Raw genomic sequence first — 23,969 nt, forward strand, 5'->3', positions numbered from 1 at the left:
ATTGCTTCTTTCTCAATGCCCAAGCTTATTTTTTAGAACAGGCTTTCAGGACGATTTCCCAAATAATTAACAACCAATAATTCTGCATGAAATGACAAAAGAAAACCTTTTAAAATAAATAAGGTACTTGACTCATACGTTCTCTTAAAAAAATAGTTTACAAACACAGGAGTCTGATCACAGTTCCATTCTGTGTCCAAAAATGCTAGACCCTAGAAATATTTAGGATTTTTCAAATCCTCCCCCCCCTCCCCGCCCAATCTTCCAGAGTAGTTAGAAACATAGAAATATGGATGAGAGGATTCTGATTAAACATTTTACGGAGTCAGTTAAGATAGGAAACAACTCCACTAGCTGAAAAAGTTTTAAAAAGCGCTTATTAGTAAAGCACCCAGAATTTGTCTGAAATATCTGAAAAAAAAAAATCTTTGTCTCAGACAACAAACTTTTAAGAATCTGAAGCGTATCAGCTGGAGGGACTTGACTATGGATTTACTTTCTCTTGGAGCTGGCTGCCACATATATTTTCTCAGCTACTAAACTTCTGAATAAAAGTTTGGTGTTACTGAAAATTCTTGGGGAGGCTCAGTACTCCCGGAGTGGCCAAGAACTTGAGTCTGTGGTTTGTTACTGTCACAGTGACATTTACTATTTTATCTTTCACTCTTAACAGCTATAGGCTCTACACTGGACTGACATACAATACTTAGAAGTTTCAAGGTTTTGTTTCTTTCAGAAGTGTTTGTCACCTTCTTAGAGCATCTGACTAAGTCACTTGTTAACCACAAGACCTCATTCATGGTACAATAAATAATTCTGGTATTCTCCATACAAGGCTACAATCCCAAGGGTCAAGTAATGAGATCTGAATAGAAGGCAGGGTTACATCTGTAGCTGGGATGGCATACGGCAAGTGTCATCTGAAGCCGAAGGGCCCTGGCTTCAAGTGAAATGAATTGTGAATGTAATTAATGGTCTTAATCTACTGAATCTCTTTTCTCTTAATGAATGATCAAATCACAGTGGTCTTCCACAGGACAATGTTGTTGTGACAATCCTTCAATCCTTCAGGGAATTATATGAAAATCAAGTAATGATAGATAGTAGTGATAAAATACCTTTTGTTCTGCCAGTTATATTGTTTGCTACAGACTCAGGGGGGATATTTAATGGAGATCATCAGTTGAGAAAAATTAATTTTTATTTGCCATGTAAGAGGCAAGCTTAGAAGATGGTAAAATCCTGTAAAATAATAATAGTAATAATGACCCATTACCACATTAGATATTTTTCTTTTAAAATGTGCCAATAGTGCAGTTCTGAAAAATGATTTAAGGTGTTTTAGTATGATTGGCTTTAACTAAATGCAGTTCTTCTAGAGTGTGACCCTTAGGCTCACTTGCTTCTGTATTAGGATCTGTGTTGATTTATTTAGATTAGGATAGGAGCCATTTCACAGATTTGATTCTAAAGCCATCTATCAGCCAGGTGATTAAAGTCAACATTGCTGTACCATACAGTGACCATAACCCAAATGATATATCTACAGATACTGACTTCAATTTACAGATGCTTGAAAGAATATCTAGGTATTTTTGACTACCTGGCCTGAATAATAAATAATAAATTTATAAATCATTTAAGGTATTCTCAAGAAATGGGATAACTTGAACATTGAAACTACTTACAAAATGGATTTTAGCTAAAATACACATTATTTGATTAATCAAGTTACTGTAACGCAATCCCCTAAATGGAATGGAGGCTCTTATTCAAAAAAATTTCAAAAAGGCAGTTGTCCAGATCCTTCAGCTACCACAATGGACTATGGAAAATGTAATTCACCTCTGGAGATGTTCATTTTCAGAAAACTCGGCACTAAAAATTATCGATAAATCATTGTTTTGTTTCTCTTTAAAAATGCCACCCAAAACAAAGATTTAATTTGTTTTAGGATAGCACACATTTGGTACTGGAATGCATATGTATTATCTTGTAGCTGCAATTACACTCTCTTCAAAAGCAACTGATATTATTTTTAGTGAGCAGTCAAGTTTGTTATAGTGGGATCTGGAAAATTAACTCAGCAGCAATAGCTTCCCGGAGTCTTCCCTGTAAAGTTCTTCTTCTTCTTTTTAAATGGCGTTTTAGTGATAGAGGTGGGAACTTAAATCCGATCAAAATGTAAAGTTGTCGGATGGCTACTATGATCCAAAAGCGGAAATAATCGTTTCCTCGAAGAACTTTTATATAGTTCCGCAAATTGTCCCCTGGTCTCCTGGATGCCCAGACCGGGCTGCTTCTAACGCAGAAGCGAATCCGCGATCGGCCAGGCGGCCGCTGTGCAGCCCAGAAGGAGTAGCGAGTCGTTGCCGCCGTGTCTGACCCGTCTCTAAAGGCCACCGCTTGGGGCGGCGGAAGCGTCCCGGGGCTCCGGCTCCCTATTTCTGCGCTCAAAACGGGAAGACCCAAAACTCTCCCCTGGCCGCCTGGCGTGCCAAGGAAGAGGGGCAGGACCAGCGCCCGGGGAGAGAAGGCGGTGGGGGGGGGGGTTTTGCTGCTGGCAGGCACTCGGCTCTCCTTCGAGGCAAAGCTCCCGCCACGCCAGACCGACCCATTCCAAAGGTCTCTATGTACACGAAGGCAGCTGGCCTTCTTTCATGGCAAGGGAACCAGAAAAAGTGGGGAACGCCATCAGCCAGGGTTTGCCAGGTTGTGGGAACGCAGCCCTTGATTCTCCCAAGGCTCAAGTCCTGGGCAGAACCCAAAGCTTCCTCTTCTCCCTCCTCCCATGGGGCCATGGAGTAGTCCAGGCGCCTGTCTAGGATGAAACAAGCCCTTGGCTCCAGAGGTTGGGATAGATCCCTTTCCCAGTAGGAGATGCCTACTGAGGCAGAAAAGAAGCATTTTTCCCAACCTTCTATATGTTCCGGATACCTTTTCAGCTCGATTCCAAAGATGTGTGCGAAAAGGGGGGGAAATTGATAGCCTTTGCTGTAAGAAATAAGAGCCACTGGGAACTGCATCTGGGAACTCACTTTTTTTCACCTTTCTCCAAAATCACTTAAATAAACCGAGGTGCAGTCGTGTTATTTGGGATTTAGATCTCCTCCAGTTTTGTATGTGGTGCCTACTTACCACATTTAAGTTAACTCAGTGTGGTTATGAGGTTGCAAATAAGCGGCTTTGTGTGCTCGCTTCCCATTAATTGTGTGAAACGACTGACCCAAATTGGATCCTGTGTGCAATTTATTCTGCAAATGTAAGTAAACCTCGATCACCAATTAATCTAAGCCATTTGGAAGGGAGGTGTAAAATATCTTTTCTAAGAAATTCAATGGAACTTTTTACTTGCGTCCAAGAGAGTCTTAAGCTTTGCAGACCAGGCTTGCTGGGAAATGAGTCATAGAGATTCCAGCGCTTCCTCTTGCAAGATTTAATGGAGTTTGTTGGACAAACCTTCCACCAGAGGCTACTGAATTTAAACTGAATCTCAAACCAGGTGTCTTCTGGAGCCTGAAGTCAATGGACCAGCTTCTGATCAGCTGAAAAGGGGAAAGAAGTTCCAGTCTCTTCTCACTATCCTTCTCCATCAACGGAGGTGGGGGGCGGGGGAGAATTACAGCATTTGACAAATCCAAAGACAGACATCCAGAAATGTCAGAAACTTTGGTTGGGGTCATCCTTGTGGTTCACCGGACTCTGGCTTGCTGAATCCACCCAGTTGCCTGGCGAGTTCTCATAGTCACTGGATTTTAAGCCAACCCATCGCATTGCACCGGAAGGGAGCTCCAAGGTAGGGTAGAGCCGCTGCTCTTTCAGCCTTCCTGCCAGCTAGGGGACAGTGATCTGACCTCTATTGAATGGCCAATGAACAGTCCATGTCCAGCCCAGAGTGGCGGTGGAGGCTTGACTCTGCTTGAATTAAAAGTCCCTTCCTCCACCCGGCAGCTCAAATCTCCCCAGAGCTGTGAGGCCTCATCCCAACCGAGTTCCTTCTCCTGAGCCTCTTTATCTGTACTGATAAGCTGCGGATGCCCAGGCTTGAGGCGATCTTGATTTAAAGTATGAGATCCATGTTCCAGCATAGAAAATCACAAGCCGTTGCCGGGGCGAGTTGGAGAGAGGCCAAGACAGAAATCAGGGTCCTGATTTCTGTCTTGGCCCGGAGAGGAAACCCTTTTGGCCAGGCCAAGGTTTGGAGGCCACCGACTGCAGGCGCCAAGGTTTTCTTTTTTCCTCCTTGCTGTCCAATCCTCTTCCCTCCCCACTTGGTGAGCTCCGAGTCCTGGACCATAATCCACAGCAAGGAAGCCTCAAACCTCCTGGAGCAGGGGTAGGCAACCTTGGCTCTTTTATGACTCGTGGACCTCAACTCCCAGAATTCCTGAGCCAGCATAGCTCAGGAATTCTGGGAGTTGAAGTCCACGAGTCATAAAAGAGCCAAGGTTGCCTACCCCTGCCGGCTTCCGTAAAGCTCCTAAATCTGGGCTGCAATAATCCAGACCGGGAGACGCCCGTCCAGCATCGCAGCCCGGATCTAGGAGCCCCTCGGCCGAAGGGGAAAAACGATCCTTATTGTTATTATTATTTTCTCCCGTTATAGCAAAGGGACTTTAGATCTGGGCTTAAGGACCCTGAGCGGTGGGCAGGCTCTTCAGCCAACCTCGGGCATTTCGGGAGGATCAGGCCAAGTCGGTGGCACCAAAGAGACCGATTAACAGTCAAAGGCGCATCAGCTGTTGCCTTCCCGGCTCCAGCTCGGATAAGGGAGCCCCCGTGTCTCAATCGGGCTGCGGAGCAAAAAAACGAGCAGCCGGTCGGTCGGCTCGCGGCAGCCCAGGCGGACCCTGGCAGGAGGCCCGTCGGAGTCCGCCGCGGCGTCGGCAGATGGGATTTAAGAACCGCTCGGAGCCAACCAGCCCGGGCGGCTTTCAGGGTAGACGGCGAGAGCTCCGCCCGCTTGGGCTGGAGAAGAAGAGCTCAGCCCCGCGAAGATCTGGAAGGCTCCGGGGCGGCGGGACTTGCCTCCTATTTCCTGGCGATAACGCCTGGTGGCGGAGGGAAAGCGGGGGAGGGGACTTCCTCCGTGGCCAAAGGACCCCCCACCCCCACGTCCCGATGACTCATGGGTTCCCTGCTCGGTTCCTGAAACCGCGGAGGTAAAGCAGATAGTCCAGGGCAGGGGTAGGCAACCATGCTGGCTCAGGAATTCTGGGAGTTGAAGTCCTCGCGTCATAAAAGAGCCAAGGTTGCCTACCCCTGGGGGGGAAGGGTCTTCTTCTGCCTGTAGCTGCCGGCCCTTTGGGTGTGGGAAGCTCTAACGCTTCCATGCAGCATCAGGCTATGGAGACTGACAAAGAAGGGAGTGATGTAAGGCGAACCACCCAACAGCCAAACGGATAAAAGGCACTTTTGCAAGCTAAACAGACAGGGCCTGAAGTGAGAAATGGGAGCCCTTTTGAGCAGAATATGATACCAGTCACTGCTGATCCGCTCATCAGGGGTGCTCCAACACTGGAAGTTTTTAGGAAGAGATCGGACAATCATTTGTCTCAGGTTTCCTGCCTGAGCAGGAGGTTGGACTAGATCAGGGGTCGTCAAACTTGGCCCTTTTATGACTTGTGGACTTCATTTCCCAGAATTCCTCAGCCAGCAAGCCTGGCGGAGGAATTCTGGGAGTTGAAGTCCATAAGTCATAAAAGGAAGGGCCAAGTTTGAAGACTCCTGGACTAGATGACCACCAAGGTCTCTTCCAACTCTGTTGTTCTGTTATTCCCCAGTGATTTTGAGCCAGATATGACTTTTCCACCAAATGAGGGCAGGGGAGAGAATCTGGGTACTGAATTTAGGCTGCTGCATAGTTAAAGTTGGAGTGTGAGGCTGAGGCGTAATTATCTCATAGTTGCAAAGGTGGGAAGGGGGAAAAAAGGGAAGCTGCTCAGAATATCTCCATGGGGAATGAATAGAAGAGGGTCTGATAGGAGCTGAAGCAAGATTAGAATGGAATTCCTATTACATCAAGTCATGTCAAGGGGAGGGGAAAGAATATGGCAGCATTTTAATATTGTTTCTGCTATTCATATGTAATAATATGTGATCAAAATGACCAGGTTACAGAGTCTATAATTAATTGCACCTTTGTGAACAAGGGCTAATAATAGGTTTGTCCTACCTCTTATTTACTCAGAAATCTGTTCCACTAAGCTCAGCCTGGAAGCCTGTGTATGTTTAGCTGCAATTACTTCTATTGTGTAGGCTTGGTCCTAGGAAAATGTGAATAAGGTTGCCTCATGAAGGCGCTCCTACTAGGGCTCCTACTTTGGAAACATAGCTGGGTGGGTGTTGTCTCACCTCATGAGTTTGGTGACATGGAAATTCATGGGGATTTCCTACTGAAGAGGTTTTGTCTGTGATTGAAACAATTTGGGAGATAAAGGTAATATTTTCTATAAAGCAGTGATGATGGAAGACTCCTCTTTGCATTTGGAGGGGGAGTTCTGATGAGGATGTGTGTGTGTGTGTGTGTGTCTGTGGGAGGGGAGGTAAAATAGCTGAACAGTGCTTCAACTGGGCCTCCCTCTTGACTTCCATGCTAATCCAGCCTTCCTGCCTGCCTTTGTTGTAGATCTCCTGGATGATCTGAATGAGAGCCGGGAATGCGTCAACTGTGGCTCCATCCAGACCCCCCTGTGGAGAAGAGATGGGACTGGCAACTATCTTTGCAATGCCTGTGGGTTGTATACCAAGATGAATGGCCTCAGTAGGCCCCTGATCAAACCTCAGAAGAGAGTGGTGAGTAGTAGGGTTGATGGTGCAGAGATAGAAGTATTATAGTTCTGTTTCCTCTCTAAAGTTGTACCCGTAAATTGTCTATTAATAACATTAAAAAACAGTCCAGTGTGAACTCAGGAGCTGGCGTTACACAACCCATTGAATGTTATTGAATTATTATTTTTTTTGCTTCCCATGACACTTTAAACCATGTCTAAAGTAAAATAAAATAATTATTGTGTTGTGTGAATATAGCTACTGTACCCTTGATAAAACATTTATTTAATTTATACAATATAGCTGAGCATTTTAGACAAGGTGACCCTGGGTGTAAAACAATTATAAAATAGAAATAGGGGTTGCATGTGAAGATAGCAATGTTATAAGAACTCAACTCTATACCTATTTAAATTTAACCACTGAAATATAGTACTGAAATTGGTATTGAAATATACTTAATGGTGTATTGAAGTTGCCTTTCTGCTTGATTTAGTAGACACAAATGCAATATTGAAAATATTTAATACTGCAAATCCTTTTGCAAACAACGGGTGGTCACATTATTTATCTTTGGTTAACTGACCTCACTTGCATGATGCATCTGAGGAAGTAGCCTTTATAGTGAGAACTGAACAGTATATGTGCAAGCATAATTTTCTGTGCTCTGATAAGGAACACCAGGTGTGACTTTGATTCTAAAAACCATTATTTACTCTTGAGATTGTCCTCCTTTCAAAACTATATTGAAGCCTTTTAGAAATCTGTTTTGTTTTTACATTTTTAGGTGCAACTTTTTTGGTAATTGAGAGCAAGCAAAAGGTCTTGATTGCAGTTGAGCTTAGCATATAGACTTGTTGCCTGCTTTGTTCTAGTAAAAGAGTATAGATACTGTCCTTGCAAACCGTTGGGGCAAATACACTGTTTTCTTTCGAAACCAAAACTGAGATGCTCACTCCTGACCAAGTGAGCCTTGAGATTTTCGAGTCTTTAAAGAATTTAAAGTATGTCAGTGTACATAAGGATTAGAAACCACCAGTTCTTTAGAATGAGACAATCTGCAAAACATAGTTCAAACATTCCTGACTATTTTTATTGTAATGTCTTCTAAATTAATTGATGCAAGAAATGTGTAAACCCTAACTGTTGTCATTCATGTTGAAGGGACTTAAAAAAGATTTAATTTTTAAGGAGATGTCTTTTTAAAAAGCCACGTGACTGGTTTGATCTTTCCTGTGCCAAAGGCAGATGACCAATCCCCAATGCCCCAATGGGAGTTTGAAAGAGCAAAGAAAAGAAGCATCTCCATTGTCCCCAGGAATTCATTTTGCAGGAAAAGATGAATAGCATCAATAGACCAAAGAAACTTTACCTCCCGGTACATTATTCCCCAATTTTTTAATTCCAGTATTTCCCCCACTGGTTTCACTTCCCTTGCTTTTCTTATTGTTGTTATTATAATATTAACAACAATGTGAAATTACAGCTACCAGTTCTTTAGCTGGTGTTGGCCTTGATATCCATTAAGTTTTCCTAATAACTTAGATGTGCAAATGGTGTAGTGTATGTGTGGATCCAAGCAGTATGGCATTTTGTAATTGAACATTACATGAAAATGTTTCAATGTGCAGATTGACAAGATGTTTTGGTATGGCACCCACTGTGCCGATAGCCACTTGAATCATCATAGCTTATTTATGCCATAATCTTTCAAACTTGTGTTTTTTTCAGATTTTGACATTTTGTGTTTCTTTGTGAAACTTTAACATAATCATCATCATCATTATTGAACAGGTTTGGGATATATGGCCAGTTACAATATCCTACTACTGGGTTACCATAGAATAATAATGGCATCATAACAGAAGTTTTTATATATTGGTATTTTTGAAAAAACATATTTTTGCAAAATGTACGCAGGACAACACTGAGAAGAAATAATTAAAAATGTTGCGTTTTGAAACAGTAATTTGAAGATTTGCTGTTAAACAGTGTTTTTAAAATGAGCTGATACTTGTAAAATAATAGATGCAAATTTTAAGTTTTACATATATTTTCCTAAAATAAATATTAAAATACATGAAGCTATAAACAAAGAGCTAACAATTTATCTCAAACTCTTTCAAGTTCACTTCAGTTTTTTCAAGCTGTGAGCTATTATTGTGTTAACTTTGTTTAATATATGTTGTAATACAAATAATCAGCACTTTGTCTCCATTCTTATTTATCTAAGATGTGTCATCTCTGCCAATCTGTTGAAGGACAAACAAAAAACAAATAATGCCCTCAAATTAGAAACAATGTATTTTAAAAAATCACACTTTCCTTATGAGGTTATTGTCTATACAATGAAGTGCCCTTAAACCAGAAGGCTTTTCAAAGTTAATCACTGCCAGGATTTTGCAATTGGTTATCTCCCTAATTTCATTAAGGCAGCATAATCTAATTAGAAAGAATGAAAGGAACTGAATGCTGTGTCATTTTTTTTTTCCTATTCATTTGTCCTACCTTGCATGGTAGAGATTACAGCAATAAAACGTTGTCCATGCATTTCAAACAAGCAAACAAGAGGGATCACGGGAGTATATTTCTTATATATCTGAAAAATTATGTCCATGTTAACATTTAAGAACAGAAATATGATATGCATTACCACACTGTATTTCCATGGTAGTACTGTATATTTTTTTTAAATAGTTTACTAACAGTAGCAATGGTTTGAAAGGGATATATCATACCCAAGTTCAAGGAGAAATGTGTTCATTTAAATGGGTTTCTTGGAATCTGGAAAATGAAATTCTGTTGAGTTTTTTTAAAATTGAGAGTATAGTGATACTGTGACATTTACTGAGTGTAATCCAGCAAAAATTAGCCATACTGAGATCAGAAAAAATTCTCTCTATAGCAACTGCCATGTAAACATATATATTTATTTACTTGTTTAGTTCCTGTGGTTGTCCACTCACCAGCTGACTGAATTAAGGGAGACTTCCACCCAGATCAGTCTATAAATTTATATCTGTAACTGTGAAGTCTGCTTATCTTACTTTCAATACAATTTGAAAATGCCTTTTGCTCTATGATGTTCATTCTTAGCAGTTCCATTTAATGTACATCTGGGTGGAGGTTAAACTTACTAGACGGCCAGCCTTATACATGGTCAGAGAATGAATTTTATCTACAAAACTGTTTGCCATTTTTTTAAAAATTAGAACACTGACCAGTTTGCTTCTGATAACCTTGAATACCTAGCAATTCATATTTCTTTTTCCAAGAATGATATGCTTGTACAGCATAACATTAGAACAACATTTAATGGATGTGTTCACTCTATTTTGGTTATCTTAGTTGGATACATCTTATTGATCTGTGTAAAATATAACAAGAGCATTTAGTTATAATAGTAAATAATATAAATAACATCCTTAAATTAGAAGGCATCAATCACCTTATTTTATTGAGTCATTGCAGCACATTTCTCATGTAGAGACATCCACTGAGTACAGGCAGAATCGCAGTCTGGCAGATCCCAGTGAATTTTTCTACAGAATAAAGAATACAGAAAAACCGAGCTGGAAGTGACCCTCTTGGAGGTCTTTTAGTCCAACCCCCTGCTCAGCGCTGCTTGAGGAAAAGGAGTCTCCCTTAGTTTATTTGACTCCAGGTATCAGAATAAACATGTGCAGAGTGTTTTCTTAGCTAGTTATAGAACTGGCTTGCTTCTTCTGGGATCTTTTCTTATATCCCACTCTAGTCTACTACCCTTTTTTATATTATTTGTCACATTTATAGGGCTGCCTGACTCCAGGAAGGTTCTGTATGGTGGATGATATTAACAACAGCAAGAAACGGTATAACAAAGGAAAGAATGATTGTGTATCCAGAAGTGAATTTTTAAACCAGCATGCAGAACCCTATGAGAGATTAGGCTAGGGTCAACTGCCCTAAGCCAAGGCTAAAACTGCCCAGAGTTACTGGGCATATTACAGCATACCAAGTTACAGCATATTAATGAATTAATGCAATAAATGACCATGATTTTAAAGCTATAGTAAGTGCAGGGACACATGGACCTTAATTCTAGAGGGTAGGTGTTGTGATGGAGAATTCTCCCTGTCACTTCCTGGGTGCCATCAGTTTAATCAGTGGGACCTGGGATATCCTCCTCTTCCAGTATTGACCAGCCCTGTCTCTGCTTAGTTTTCTCAGGATCAGCCAAGGTGATCTGTCAAAACATACTTAAGTAGAGGCATAACTTAACATTTTTAGATATACAGAGTGCATCCCTGATTACAGTAGAAATAGAATATTTTAAGAGTGTATCCAATGATATCTATTCACTGTGGTTGCTTTTGTAGCCCCTAGAAGTGCATCAGAAAGATTGGTTATCTTCCATAGCAGACCTGATGTCATCTATAAAGAAAAATAAAACAAAGTAGTTCTTTGTATAAGTGAAAGTTGGCTATTGCAATTTTGTCTGTAATAATAATAAAAATATTACAGACAAATATTACAAAATAAAATAGTTTTATTTTGTTTTTGTTATCCTGGTTAGATTAACAGAACCAGAATTTCAGAAATGTTTCTAGTAAGCCAATGGATCCTTTTGCAGAAAGATGTATGAGGCTGCCTAAGCTAAGTGATTTTTGCTGTAATGCATTATTTTATGACCTTGAAGGAGGCAACTACAGCTTCCTGGAATGACATTTTCTGTGCTGTATTTATATGCTTGCAAAGCTCAACTCGTACACTTTTTTTTAAAAAATAAATAACACAGCAATTCTTTTGCAAAACAGCAGATTTATGATATAGCTGGAATTCCTTGTCTCTAGATCAGTTGCTGCAAGAAATGTTATAACCCCATCCCCTTCACTTTATATGTTTAGAGGGACTCGTTCCTCTTTGGATATACTGTAAGCTCCACAACTGTAGAATTATTTCTGATGAAAAGTTGCCTCTTCTTGGCTTTCAAACACCACAGACAACAGTCTTAAATAACTTGTTTATAATATAGGCCTTTTTTGTTCTGTGTGAGTTTACTGATATTCTCTCTCTTATCCTCTAAAAGGCAAGCCCACTTCTGGAAAACATCTTGGAATGCCGCTTATTTTACAGAACTCTCACAGGCTAGAGGGAAGTGATTTATACAGTCAGATGATCCCAAAACAATTCTGAGTTGGGGGGCAGACTTGATACAATTTCCTGAAACCATCCTGATTCAGAAGGCTGTCTTTTTGACATGGCTCTTATTGCTTTTTATTTCTTATTTTGTGCAAATGGGAAGTGTTTGTTTTTTAATAACCGGATCAATTACTGTGGGAACTAGGAAGAACTGGAGAGCAGATGAATTAACATAAAATGATACAAGAATGTCACTTAATATGTACATAATATGAACACATATCAAGGTTTCAGTAACACAATACATTTCAAAATATTCTAGGGCTATTTAAATATAGTAGAACATAGTTTATAAGAATATTTCATTATATTTTTTCGTTATAGTATTATATTTTTATTAAGCATTTTTAAGAAAAAAAAAGAGATCAAAGAAAAAAAATTAAACACAAAATAGATAAACAGGGGAAAAAAATCAGTATTTTAATGATTTGCTTTAAATAACTGGATGTACTATAATGTATTAGAAACTACAAATCATTGATAAAACCCAGATAATATATCAACAATAATCAGTGCAATATAAATCATAAAATTACAGTAGTTTTTATTGGGTTCTTTATCCACTCTGAGTTTGGTTATTTTCTTGCAGAAAATACCAAGAACACAACAGTTCAACTCTGAGCCTCAGATAATCACTCTAACTAATATCAAATATGGCATCATATTCTTTAGAAAATTCTGTGTCAGATTCACTTTTGAAATACAGAATTATTTTGGACATCAAGGCATACAACTAGAGCTTAATTATAATTAGCTATTTTTCTGCAGAAAGAACCATGTTGACTTTCCAATTAAAAAGTGTAGAATAACTTTGCAGCCATTACTATATACTAAGTTAAATCAATATACTTGGGTGAGAATATAAGGTTTAGTAATATGTAATTTCAAAAAACAGCTGATTGGAAAGGGAATTCAGCTTTAAAATGTTGTTTTATTCTATTGTGCATCATTTTCTAAAATTGTTGTGCTTACAATATTGCCACCAAACATGGAAAACTGGTAATTACATTTTCAACATTTTTTAGAGAATGAACTGTTTTAGCAGCCACTTTAGAAGACTCCAGAACTGGAGTAATGTATCAATAATAAAACATATTATGCCAGTTTTCTCAAAGTATAACATTTTGTGTGAATTTAACATATTTTCCCACTAATTTTTTTATTAATGCATAGTAGCTATTGAATCTAAATGTTGCATTTATTTCATCCAACAATCTTTAATTTCTTGTGTCCTGAGCCCTAGTTCACCAACAAATGATAAAAAGTCCCAAATTTTATGTTATGAGGTTATCAAATTCAGACATGTGTCTATACAGTATATTCCCGCATGGTTTTGTATTTTTTTTAGAGCTATATTCTTTATTTGAAGATATCAAAGTCATTTGGGTGGTTGTGGCCCATTCCAGAAAAGAAAAATCTGCGCAAGGATTTTATCCTTGGCTAATTACTAATCATTTCTAGTAGTCTATACAATTTATACCTTTTCTTGACTGTAAAGAATCTCAGTGGGAAAAGTTAACCCATGCTCAAGCTGAGGCCTTGTTTTTGTCCAGGGGAACAAAAAGCAACAAATGTAGTCTGAAATCACTCAGATAAGCTCTGGGACCAAATGCGTAAGCAGTGACCGAAGACACAACAGGATTCTTAGCCCCAAAGATGTGTTTCAAACTTTCAATGCTTTTATGCTATAGGGACCTTTATTCTTGAGAAATGTTGAATCTCTGTCTTGCCTTATCTACCTGTTATTTACTGATGCCTCCTCTTCTTTTCACAGGCCCGTTTATAAATTTCTGCAGCTGCTTGTGGGGGAGGAAGGTCAAGTCACACATTGGGCCATTGATGTTTTCCCCTTCTCTTGTGTTTTCCTCTCTAGCCTTCTTCAAGGCGACTGGGCTTGTCCTGTGCGAACTGTCATACTTCTACCACCACTCTTTGGCGCAGGAATGCAGAAGGAGAGCCTGTGTGCAATGCTTGTGGTCTGTACATGAAGCTTCATGGGGTAAGCAGCAACTTCAGGAGCTCTTTCCATTTCACGTGCAACTGATCCTCAGGAGAAACGCTTGTTAAGATTTATAGAAGGCCATACCAAACCCTGCTGGAGAATTCCCAGAGGAATAAAAATGCTTTTCTTGCTTGTTTGTTTTATGTGTTTGCAGTTGCATCTAGAGCTAAAAAATACAGGGGAATGTCAACAGAGAAATGGCATCCCTCTCTGTCACATTCTCCTCATATAATATTTCAGCAAAGGTACACTGAATACAGAACAGAAGTACTTTTTGTTGCTATTGCCGGGCCTCATATATTACAAATGCATTTTAAAGAATCTTTCAATTAGAAACATTCTAATAATAAATAAGCTTCCTTATTAAATGCTATTAAATGAAAAATAATAAAGGAGACTAGTTGAGAGGGACTACATTTTAATCATATACAGACAAGAAAGCTTCAGAAGAGGAATGTTTGTTTTTATCCATGCACTTATTGTTTATTTACACCAAGGAGCCCTGGTGGCACAGTGGTTAGAATGCAGTATTGCAGACAAACTCTGCCTGCAGCCTGGAGTTCAATCCTAACGAGCTCAAGGTTGACTCAGCCTTCCATCCTTCCAAAGTCAGAAAAATGAGGACCTAAATTGTTGAGGAAAATATGCAAATCATACTCTATATTGTAAACTGTCCAGAGAGTGCTGTTAAGAGCTATTGGGTGATGTATAAATCTATTGCTATTGCTATAAATCTACATCTAGTGGGAAGGAAGTGTGGGGAAGGAAGGAAGGAAGGAAGGAAGGAAGGAAAGAAAGGAAGGAAAGAAGAAAGGAAGGAAGGGAACAAAATTCACAATGGAAAGAGCTAACTAAATGCTTAAAAGTTTCTTCAAAGGGTCTTCTTCAAAGCTTAAAAGTATGGTGAGCATCTTGCTAGTTTTTATGTGCAGTTCAAGTGACCTAATCTCTTCCTGAATTTGTGCTTTGAATGTTGCTTTTGTTCCCTTGGACAACAGGTGGAACTAGAATGTGCTTTCTATAGTGTCATCCAGTGCTGAGGTTCTCTCCAGCATAGGAGGCAGAAGCAAGCTGATCGTTCTCTGACTGATGTAGAAGGCCAAAGTGATCTCTCTAGTTGCCCCGATTCTCTTCCTTGGCAGACAGGAGATTCAGTCTAGTGAAATACAGGACATTTTGCATGCTCAGAAAATAGTCCTGAAAGGAGGAAGAGACAAAAAATGTTGAGTGACATAGTAATTCCAAAAGCCTACATGGAGGCTGAGCTCTTGCTTTTTAATGTATTTTATTTTTAAACTTTAAAATAACCATAAAACAATTATAATTGGAAACATTGGGGAGAATAAACAATCATGGATCTCAGGCTTAAGATCATTCTGCTGAATATAATTGCGTAATTTCGCTTATGGCAGAATGGGTCTAATGGAGACTGGTAAATCTCCTAAGAGGAAATAATTTCTGAAATTTGATGTTTTATGTTTCTACATTCTCATTAGGTGCCTCGACCTCTTGCTATGAAAAAAGAGGGAATTCAAACCAGGAAACGAAAGCCAAAGAATATAGCTAAGACAAAATCGTGCTCTGGTAAATATATTCAAAGAGTTTGAACAGGGATAGAGAATTTTCTATGATGCAATTGTTCTAACACAGGGTTGTTGTTATTACCTTTGCAGGTAATAATAACAATAATGCTGTTCCTATGACTCCAACTTCCACATCTTCTACAAACTCAGATGACTGTATAAAAAATACTTCCCCAAGCACACAAACAACAGCCTCAGGGGTAAGTTATAAAATAACATCCATACTTGCAAGTGGATTTCCATTGCTCATGTTATCTCCACTTTTATCTTATCTACTATTATAACAGTAATCTAAATAAACTGTTCTGTTTGTTAGCTGATACTGGAGTGGGAATTTCTCAGGAAATTGCCTATAAATGCAAACATAGTGTAAATCTAAAGTACTTTACAAACATCTTTATTAAAGGTTTGCTTTCAGACACGTATCTTATTTATACTATATTGGATTATATATTATATTGTGTTGTATAATATATATTACATTGTACTAAGTTGTCTAGTAGACATTGGCTCTGATCCCAGGTGGGAAGATTCAGAGGCTAAAATATTGTCCATGTACACAGTCTGCATCCTTTCTCTAAGCTGTTATCAAGAATCATTTAAAGTCAGCAACGAAACTAAGGAGGGAATTCTCAGAAAAACTATAAAACAATATACAGTAATTGTATTCATATAACATCTCAGTCTCACTCCCTCCTTCCAGAAATATACTTTTATTTCAACTAGACATTTTTGTAGCATCTGGTTCCATTCAAAGTTGGAGACAATTAATCTTCCCATCCATTGTCCAATACTGCAACCCCATAACACCTTCTTTTAGCTTAATAGTAATATTATCAAAATATCTGTTTAGAAGGCTTTTGAGGCAAAAGAAGCCACTATAAAGCAATTTAACAAGATCCTATGAAAATTACTGCTTTGTATAAAAAAACAAAGCATTATTTTGCAGAACAAGCAACAGAATTTTCTGCGATGAGATTCTCTATCCAACTCCACATTAAAAGTACAAATCTGAATTACTTTTGCACATTAATTTCTATGAAGAAACATTAAGTTGAGGATTTACTATACTTAAAAGTATCATTGGAATATTGTATAAGAATGAAAGCTTTCATATTAAAGATTAAAATGCTTTATTTTTTTAGATTCACAAATGAAGAAAAATTACAGTCAGGCTATTCAAATAGCTATCTTTTAAGTCAAAATATGATACATGTCAGTATAATGAAAACTATTCTCTTAAGGTGACATTTAGTCTGTCCCAGATTTCTTTAATAATGAACAGGTGACAAATTTGTTTTAATTATTTAGTAACAACCTACCCTCTCTTTTATTCCATCTACAGGAAAGTGATTATACAATAAATTTAACAAATTTAACAAGAATCACATATTCCAACTTTACTCTCCAAAAAAACCTCCCCATATCCCACTGTAACTGAATCAGTCCTTTTGGGATTAATTTAAACTTTTAGAACTATGTTATGGATGTTCTCCCAAAATGACTGCCATGGAAAAATTTGACTTTTCACAAAATGGCTGCCACACAAGATTGTTATTGTGGGGAACATAGGAGAAGGAAGGAGTATTATGTTTAATTCCTTGAGTTACTTATAAAATAATAAAGGTGGGATCAAAATCTAATAAATAAATAAAAATTAGCCATGGCTTTACCTAAGCCCTATATTTAATATATACAATATATACTTATCACAAAACATCCATTTCTTACAAAGTAAATTGTTCTCTTTCTGTTTGGCGATTATATATCTCATTCCACAAGAACTAGAAACTTATCTTTTTTTAAAAAGAGAGTTTAGCACCTGATTATCCTGATATAACAATTACTATTCTCAGCAGGTTTGCTGGATTAGTTTAAATATATTAAATATATATTAAATATAGGGCTTAGGTAAAGCCATGGTAATTTTTATTTATTTATTTATTTGATTTTTATCCCATTTTTATTACTTTGTAAGTAACCCAAGGAATCAAATATAATACTCCTTTCTTCTCCTATTTTCCCCACAATAACAACCTTGTGAGGTAGGTTGAGCTGAGAGAGAATGACTGGCCAAAGTCACCCAGCCAGCTTTCATGCATAAAGCGGAACCAGAACTCATGGTCCCCTGGTTTCTAGGCCAGCATGTTACACCAAACTGGGTCTTTTTTTTTTTCCTCCCTTTGATTTTCCCCCCCATTAATTTCAGTAGGATCAAAATGCAGTTAGCTTTCTCTGACTTCATTCCATTATTCTCAATATTCCTCACTTTTATTTTCTGCTACAATAATAACATAATTAACATACCCTTAATTATGTCACTCACATTTGTTAGATTAGAATCCCCTACAGGAAATCAGGGGGGAAGGTTACTGATTGCAACAAATGAAGAGGGAAAGTTACGTACCCTTGACATATTATAGAAAAGAAACATTCTTTCCTTGGTGGCTATCTATGCTTGCATTAAGTATATGTACTGATACAGTTTAAACAATGAAAACTAGTCTGAGCTGTTAGAAATATTTACTTAAAGTATCAATGGTGAGGAGCATTTGATTAATTTACAGACTGAGCATGTAGCCTTAAATCAAAAGTGCTTTGTCTGGAGTAGACGGAGATGAGACACAAGTTGGCCAAAATCCTCTCCTACTTGGGAAAAACTCTTTCTCCTGGTTGACCCCAAGGATTTGTTATCAGAAAAATCCTCATCTCTGCCCAAAATGTGCTGGCAGAGAAAACAGAACTAAATTGAGACAGGGCAGGATGAGAAAAATAAAATAAAAACACATATAAAGCCCTTCCAGATTAGGGACCCACCCAGATTATTGGCACAAATAGAGGTCAAACTAAGGGTAACCTTCATAAATTTCCAATGCTCTACCTTGATAATATTGAAGCCAATATATAGTGCAACTGGACTTCCCAAGCATTGGATTACTTGGCTTCTAAACATTTTGGCCATGTGAAAAAAACATTCTCCTAAGAATTTAATGCAGAAATAGACTACTGCACTTCAAAACCTCATTCAGCTTCAGAAACCTATCTAACTACAGTATTGTTGAAACTTAGTAACTTTGAGGCAAAAAATGCAAAATAATTTTAGGTGTTATCTCTAAAATTTGGTTAACTTAAATGACAAAGCAAAGAGCTCCACACAACTCTTTGCAGTAAAATAAAGCTCTCCTGTCCACTTGGCATCATTGCCTTCTCCATCCTTGACAACACTGCCCTTCTCCCATATTAACCATGGAACCATCCACAAAAATGTTTGTATATGTGCATGTGTGTGTGTGTGCGTGTGTGTGTTTGTATGTATGTATGTATTCATTTTGTATACTGCTTTTATTATTTTTATAAGTAACTCAAGGTGGCAAATGTATCATACATATACTCCTTCCTCCTCCTATTTTCATGCATTTAATTTAATTAGCATTCATGCAATTAATGTGGGATGAAACTAGGGCTATGCTGAAAACTGAATTTGAATTTGAAGGGTAAACATGATTCAGAGCGCACATGAGCATGTTTAGGTTTCTTGTTGGAAAGACTCTGAAGCAATTCAAAGAGCTGCCCTCTGTGATCCTGAGAGAAGAAACATCTGGTTTGAAGATATTCTTGACAGTTCTTGACAGCTTGCACCCATCCAAAATTAAATTTTACCATTTGGATCTGGATCTCTGCACAACCGTTAGAAATGTCTACAAATATATTAGCAAAACTCTCCTCTGAGCAAATTCAGATCTGTACAACTTTCCCTTGTTTTATACCTTGATACAAAGGCAGAGTGTTCTCAAGAAATAGTATTACCCAAAACTCAAAAGTATTTGCTCATACAAAATCATATGAAAATGAGCTGATGGTGTCAATCCAGACACTTGATTGGGCCATAAGAAAAGCAAAAGGGATTTTGCTACAGAAAAGTTGGTTTGTTGCATATATATATATAGTGCATAACTGTAAAGATATACACATTTCAAATCACGCTTTGGTTAGTTTAGATTTAAAGCTCTTTTAAATTCTGGTGCTGTTTCATAATGGGACTTTTTTCTTTGCATTTTAAGTGTTTTGTGTTCAATATCTTTTGCAAACTATGCTCCATTCTGGTGGCACTCAATCAGGAACAAATTGCTGAAGATAGAGCAAGATGGATTTGAAAGGGTTTTCTTAGACTTTTCTAATTTGACAGCCACTGGATGTGTGATGTTCTTCCCATGTGTTATCCATTGTTAACAGTTGTTCAAACCTGGAGACTGGGAATAATGGAAAAAGTAGTCCAATATAATTGGAGGGAGTCAAGTTGGGGAGAGCCAGATATATTGCATTGTATTGTTTTGCCAATCAGAAAAATTCCAAATTAACAGGAAAGATTAAAAGATAATGTTCAGAACTGAATAGGAAGGAAGTTTTAGACACTAGTGTTTTTCAGTTCTTGGAAAAATTGTTAATGGACAGAAGAAAACACATTCTTTTCCTGGGATAGAAATGATTTATTACGTTTTTCTAGACAACTGTGCCAAAAGCAGTACTGAAAATGTGGAGATTCAGCAAAAATTCATAAAGACAACAATTATATTCAGCTGAAACTCATTTTAATTCACTCAGACAGTGAAAACTTTAGGAGGGTTACTGAGGCAAGAAGTGTGCAAGAAGGCAGGTAAATTTAGACTCAAAATGATCACTGGCATCTGATTATGGGCATTTTAAAATAATCCCCGGATTATGGACATCTTCCATCCAAGAGCATAGGAGCAAATAGGAGGAGACTGTTCAGGTAGTCCTACCATTCATTACAACGGCACTAAAAAAAGTAACTTGCATCTGGTCATCGGACTTATGGCCATCAGAGGAATACCACAGTCACTTGATTAAAATTTCAGGGCAATCCGTATGTATTTATAATGGTTGCAGCATTCTGGGGTCAAAAAACTCTAACCCTAGGTTCCATTTGCAACCGTCCCAAACTGCTTCTGACAAGCAAAGTCAATGGGAGAAGCCAGATTCACTAAGTGATTGTATGATTTGCTTAATAAGTATGGTAAAAAAGGTTGTAAAAATCAGACACAACTCACTTAACAACCTCCTTGCTTAGCAACAGAAATTCTGATCCCAATTGTGATCATAAACCAAGGACTGTCTGTAATGACTGACTAATGAAAGAAACACTCTTTGAATACCCTCAAGTCTATTGGCGTGTTTACCCCATTTAGTCTTGACCTCAGCCATGGCACCAAAAATACTGTTACAGGGGATGTCCTCTTTTCTGCACATCACCTCCTGGGCAGGATAGTTGCTGATCTACTTGCACCATTCAGAGGGGGACCTCAAACTCCTTCCGCCTTGTGATTTAGCCCTTTAAGGACCCCAGCCGAATGACATAGAATTGACAGATGGTAATACCCCAGGGAAGTGCCTGCTTTGGGCATGGTGAAATAAAAATGCCTTATTTGGGTGGTGGGTTAGGAAGCGGGGTGGTGGGAGTTAGACCCACTTCTTTGCTTGCCCCCAGTCTGGTGCCTTAGATGCTGCTTCTTGGAGTCTAATAGCAAATTGTGGGCTTGGTTCCAAAAGGGCAGCTAATAAATAGTGAAATGTGAGCTAACCTTAAAGAAGAAGCGAGGATTAAAAGAACTGAATTTTCAAGGATGTGATCATTCAAAGCAGCTCAGTAGGCATTGTCTAGAGCAGTCAGTCTGTTTTTCCATTCCAATGGCTGATCTGTTATCACAAGGTCAGTTCCTGGAATTTACACTGAAACTTTGTACTGAATATTCTCCAGGGTAGTCTGTAGCCCAGACTGACGATCAGTCACCTGCAGCTGCAGTCCAAAGTGAGCATCTGAGCAATGGGAAAAGTACCAGCACTAGCATATGTTTGTGTGTGTGTGTGAGAGAGAGAGAGGGGGGGGACAGGCTTTGGCCATTTCCTGTCCCACCTCAGTTGAAGTTTTCTTTTTACTGAACATTAAATAACATTCTTTTTTTCCTTGCTGCAGGCAGTCTCTTCTGTGATGTCCAGCCGGGACGAGAGCACCAGTCCTGAGACTAGCACACTCAAATATTCTGGCCAGGAAGGGCTTTACTCCGGTGTCAGCCTGACCTCCACTGCAGAAGTGACAGCCTCTGTGAGACAGGATTCTTCCTGGTGTGCCTTAGCTCTAGCGTGAATTGGTGGCACATCAATGCTGGTCGATATTTGCCCTGGGCTGCAGCCAGTGATTTGCCCTTGTGCTGGATATTTTTGCCTTGATCAAGCAGTCCAAGAAGCTGTAGCAGTGAGGGCAGGGACATTTTGCCCATCATACCTGCTTCTAGATACATTTCGTCCCTGCAACACTGACTCTCCAAGTCACCAGTCTGCAAGAGATTCTAGGGAGTTGGAACTGCTTCTTTTACTCAACAAGGAGTGCCCTTCTGCACTATTCATAGATCTTCACCATGACTATCTATGCTGCCTTGTGTATTTGAGGACTGTGTCTTTGTTTCACTCCCACGTGACCAACATCCAAGATCTGATCGATGTTGACTTTTTTTTCTTTTTGTAGACAAAGTAGGCAAAGCTTACATTACAATGGATAATGCAGTCCAGAAGAGCAATGCAAATGTGCATCTTGTCCATATATGTAACTGCATATCTTGTACTTGACAGTTTCTGATCTTTTTCCCAGGTCAGTGTTCTCAGCTAGTGCCTTCTGCTCTATATTTTCTGGGTAGTTTTTCTGAAGTAACTTGCGATAAAGCCCAATGAAGGAAAACATTTGGTACACCCTTCTCAAGTTAGAACTTGCTAACAAGAAAGTATACTAAAATATTTGCATTATTGTCTTTAAGTATATACTGTGATGGAGAAGGTGGAGCATCTATGATGTGACTGAACTGTATGTAGTCAGTCAGAATTTGTAAACAGGGTAGCCTTAAAAAAAAAAAAGATCCCTTTTGCATATACACAATTTTGTTTTTATGAAAAGTGCAATTTCTGTTGCAGCAATCAGTGTTAAATCATAAGCATAAGATTTAACCGCAGTTTTTATACGAATGAATGGAATGAATGTAAACATTTTAACTTAATGGTACATAAATAATTTAAAAGAAAACAAGTTAAACTAGGCATCTTTATAGGGTTTTTTTTATTGCAACAAAAATGTTTGATGTCTGTGTTTCTGATTTTCAAGCAAAAGTTTCAAGAACAAAAGTTTTCTCAGGAAAAAAAGATTGACCTGTCTAAACCAGCCTTCCACAAAGCTGTTGGCCTCCAACCGAGTTGGATTGCAATGCTCAGAACTTCAGCCCAGTATAATGCTTCCATTCATGCTGGTTGGGAATTCTGATAATTGCAGCTAAGCCTATTGAGTAAGGCTAGCCTATCTAATCATAAGCTTTTATAGATACATAGTCATCCCCACTCTCTTGCCACGAATAAAGTATGAAAAGTGTCCATTGCAATAAAAGTTTACTACCTACTGGCAAAATATGTAAATACTTCATCAGAATTTTGAAACAATGTTCAAATATTGGATGCAGTCTGTAGAATATAGACTGACCTGTAGCTAGGTTGTTTTACATATTTTTCAAAGAAAAGCCAATGTTGGGATGTCATGTGGAAAGTTGTTTTCACCAGAGGATTAAAAATAAAAGGATTACATGTTCTGTCTATATGTGATTTCTCTTTAATGTACTGCAAAATAAAGGAGTATATTCAAGAAGCCTCTTCCCATGACCTTGCAAAAAATTCAGGTAAGAATTAAAAAAATATTCAGACTTGTTCCATTTATAAATATAAATATTACATTTTCTTATTTATTCCCTTGGTCAACACTGAGGATTGATTGGCACACCTAGACCAATGTGGGTGATTCAAATATAGGAAAATCTTTGTCCAATTGCTAGTTACTAATTTCCAAATTCCTACATTTACACATTGATGCTACGGCAACAATCAAGAAATATTGAAATGTCATGCGTGCCAGGAAATCTGCTTATTTCTATTTTCCATTTCTTCTTAGTGGTAAGTACTGATAAAGAGATGGGCTTTTATATAAAAAGTTATTTCAATCCTGAGAGCTGAATTACTTTTTTTCTCTCTTAGTAGAATTTTTCAGATGTTTGCTAACATAAAGATAAAATAGAGCAAGATACTGTTGTCTGTGAAAAACTGAGATTTTATTTATCCCATGGTTTTTCAGCAGTGAATTGCTGAAATTTCCAAAAATACCAGGAACAGGGACTTCAAACAGCTTGAATCCCATGAAAGCAAACCAAGGCTTCCAGAATAGCATGTAAGAGTATCCATCGTGCAGAGCACAATCTTTGAGGAGAAGAAGCCATATTTATTGCAATAATCGTTGGGTGCCATATTTAAAAGAAAGAGGAATCCTGAGCAACGACAAAGCAATGCTTTTTTTTATAGATGTTGAGGGGTACAAGATAGAAAATCCT

The 23,969-nt window shown here is 38.4% G+C and overlaps 1 protein-coding gene across 3 annotated transcripts in view; it reads left to right on the forward strand.

Moving 5' to 3' along the window:
- GATA6 (GATA binding protein 6) overlaps positions 1 to 23,186 on the forward strand; it is a 30,797-nt gene extending 7,611 nt beyond the window's left edge. For all 3 annotated transcript variants that reach the window (XM_039328546.1, XM_039328548.1, XM_039328547.1), the window contains exons 3-7: positions 6,629 to 6,795; positions 13,826 to 13,951; positions 15,451 to 15,538; positions 15,628 to 15,737; positions 21,530 to 23,186. In XM_039328546.1, the coding sequence (XP_039184480.1) occupies positions 6,629 to 6,795; positions 13,826 to 13,951; positions 15,451 to 15,538; positions 15,628 to 15,737; positions 21,530 to 21,700 (662 nt within the window). In that variant the 3' untranslated portion in view covers positions 21,701 to 23,186. The remainder of the gene's footprint in view (positions 1 to 6,628; positions 6,796 to 13,825; positions 13,952 to 15,450; positions 15,539 to 15,627; positions 15,738 to 21,529) is intronic.
- The last annotated feature ends 783 nt before the right edge of the window (positions 23,187 to 23,969 follow it).

Source organism: Crotalus tigris, unplaced genomic scaffold, assembly GCF_016545835.1.
Source record: "Crotalus tigris isolate CLP2741 ecotype Arizona unplaced genomic scaffold, ASM1654583v1 scf7180000024382.2542628, whole genome shotgun sequence".
In the NCBI taxonomy this organism is placed as follows: Eukaryota; Metazoa; Chordata; class Lepidosauria; order Squamata; family Viperidae; genus Crotalus; species Crotalus tigris.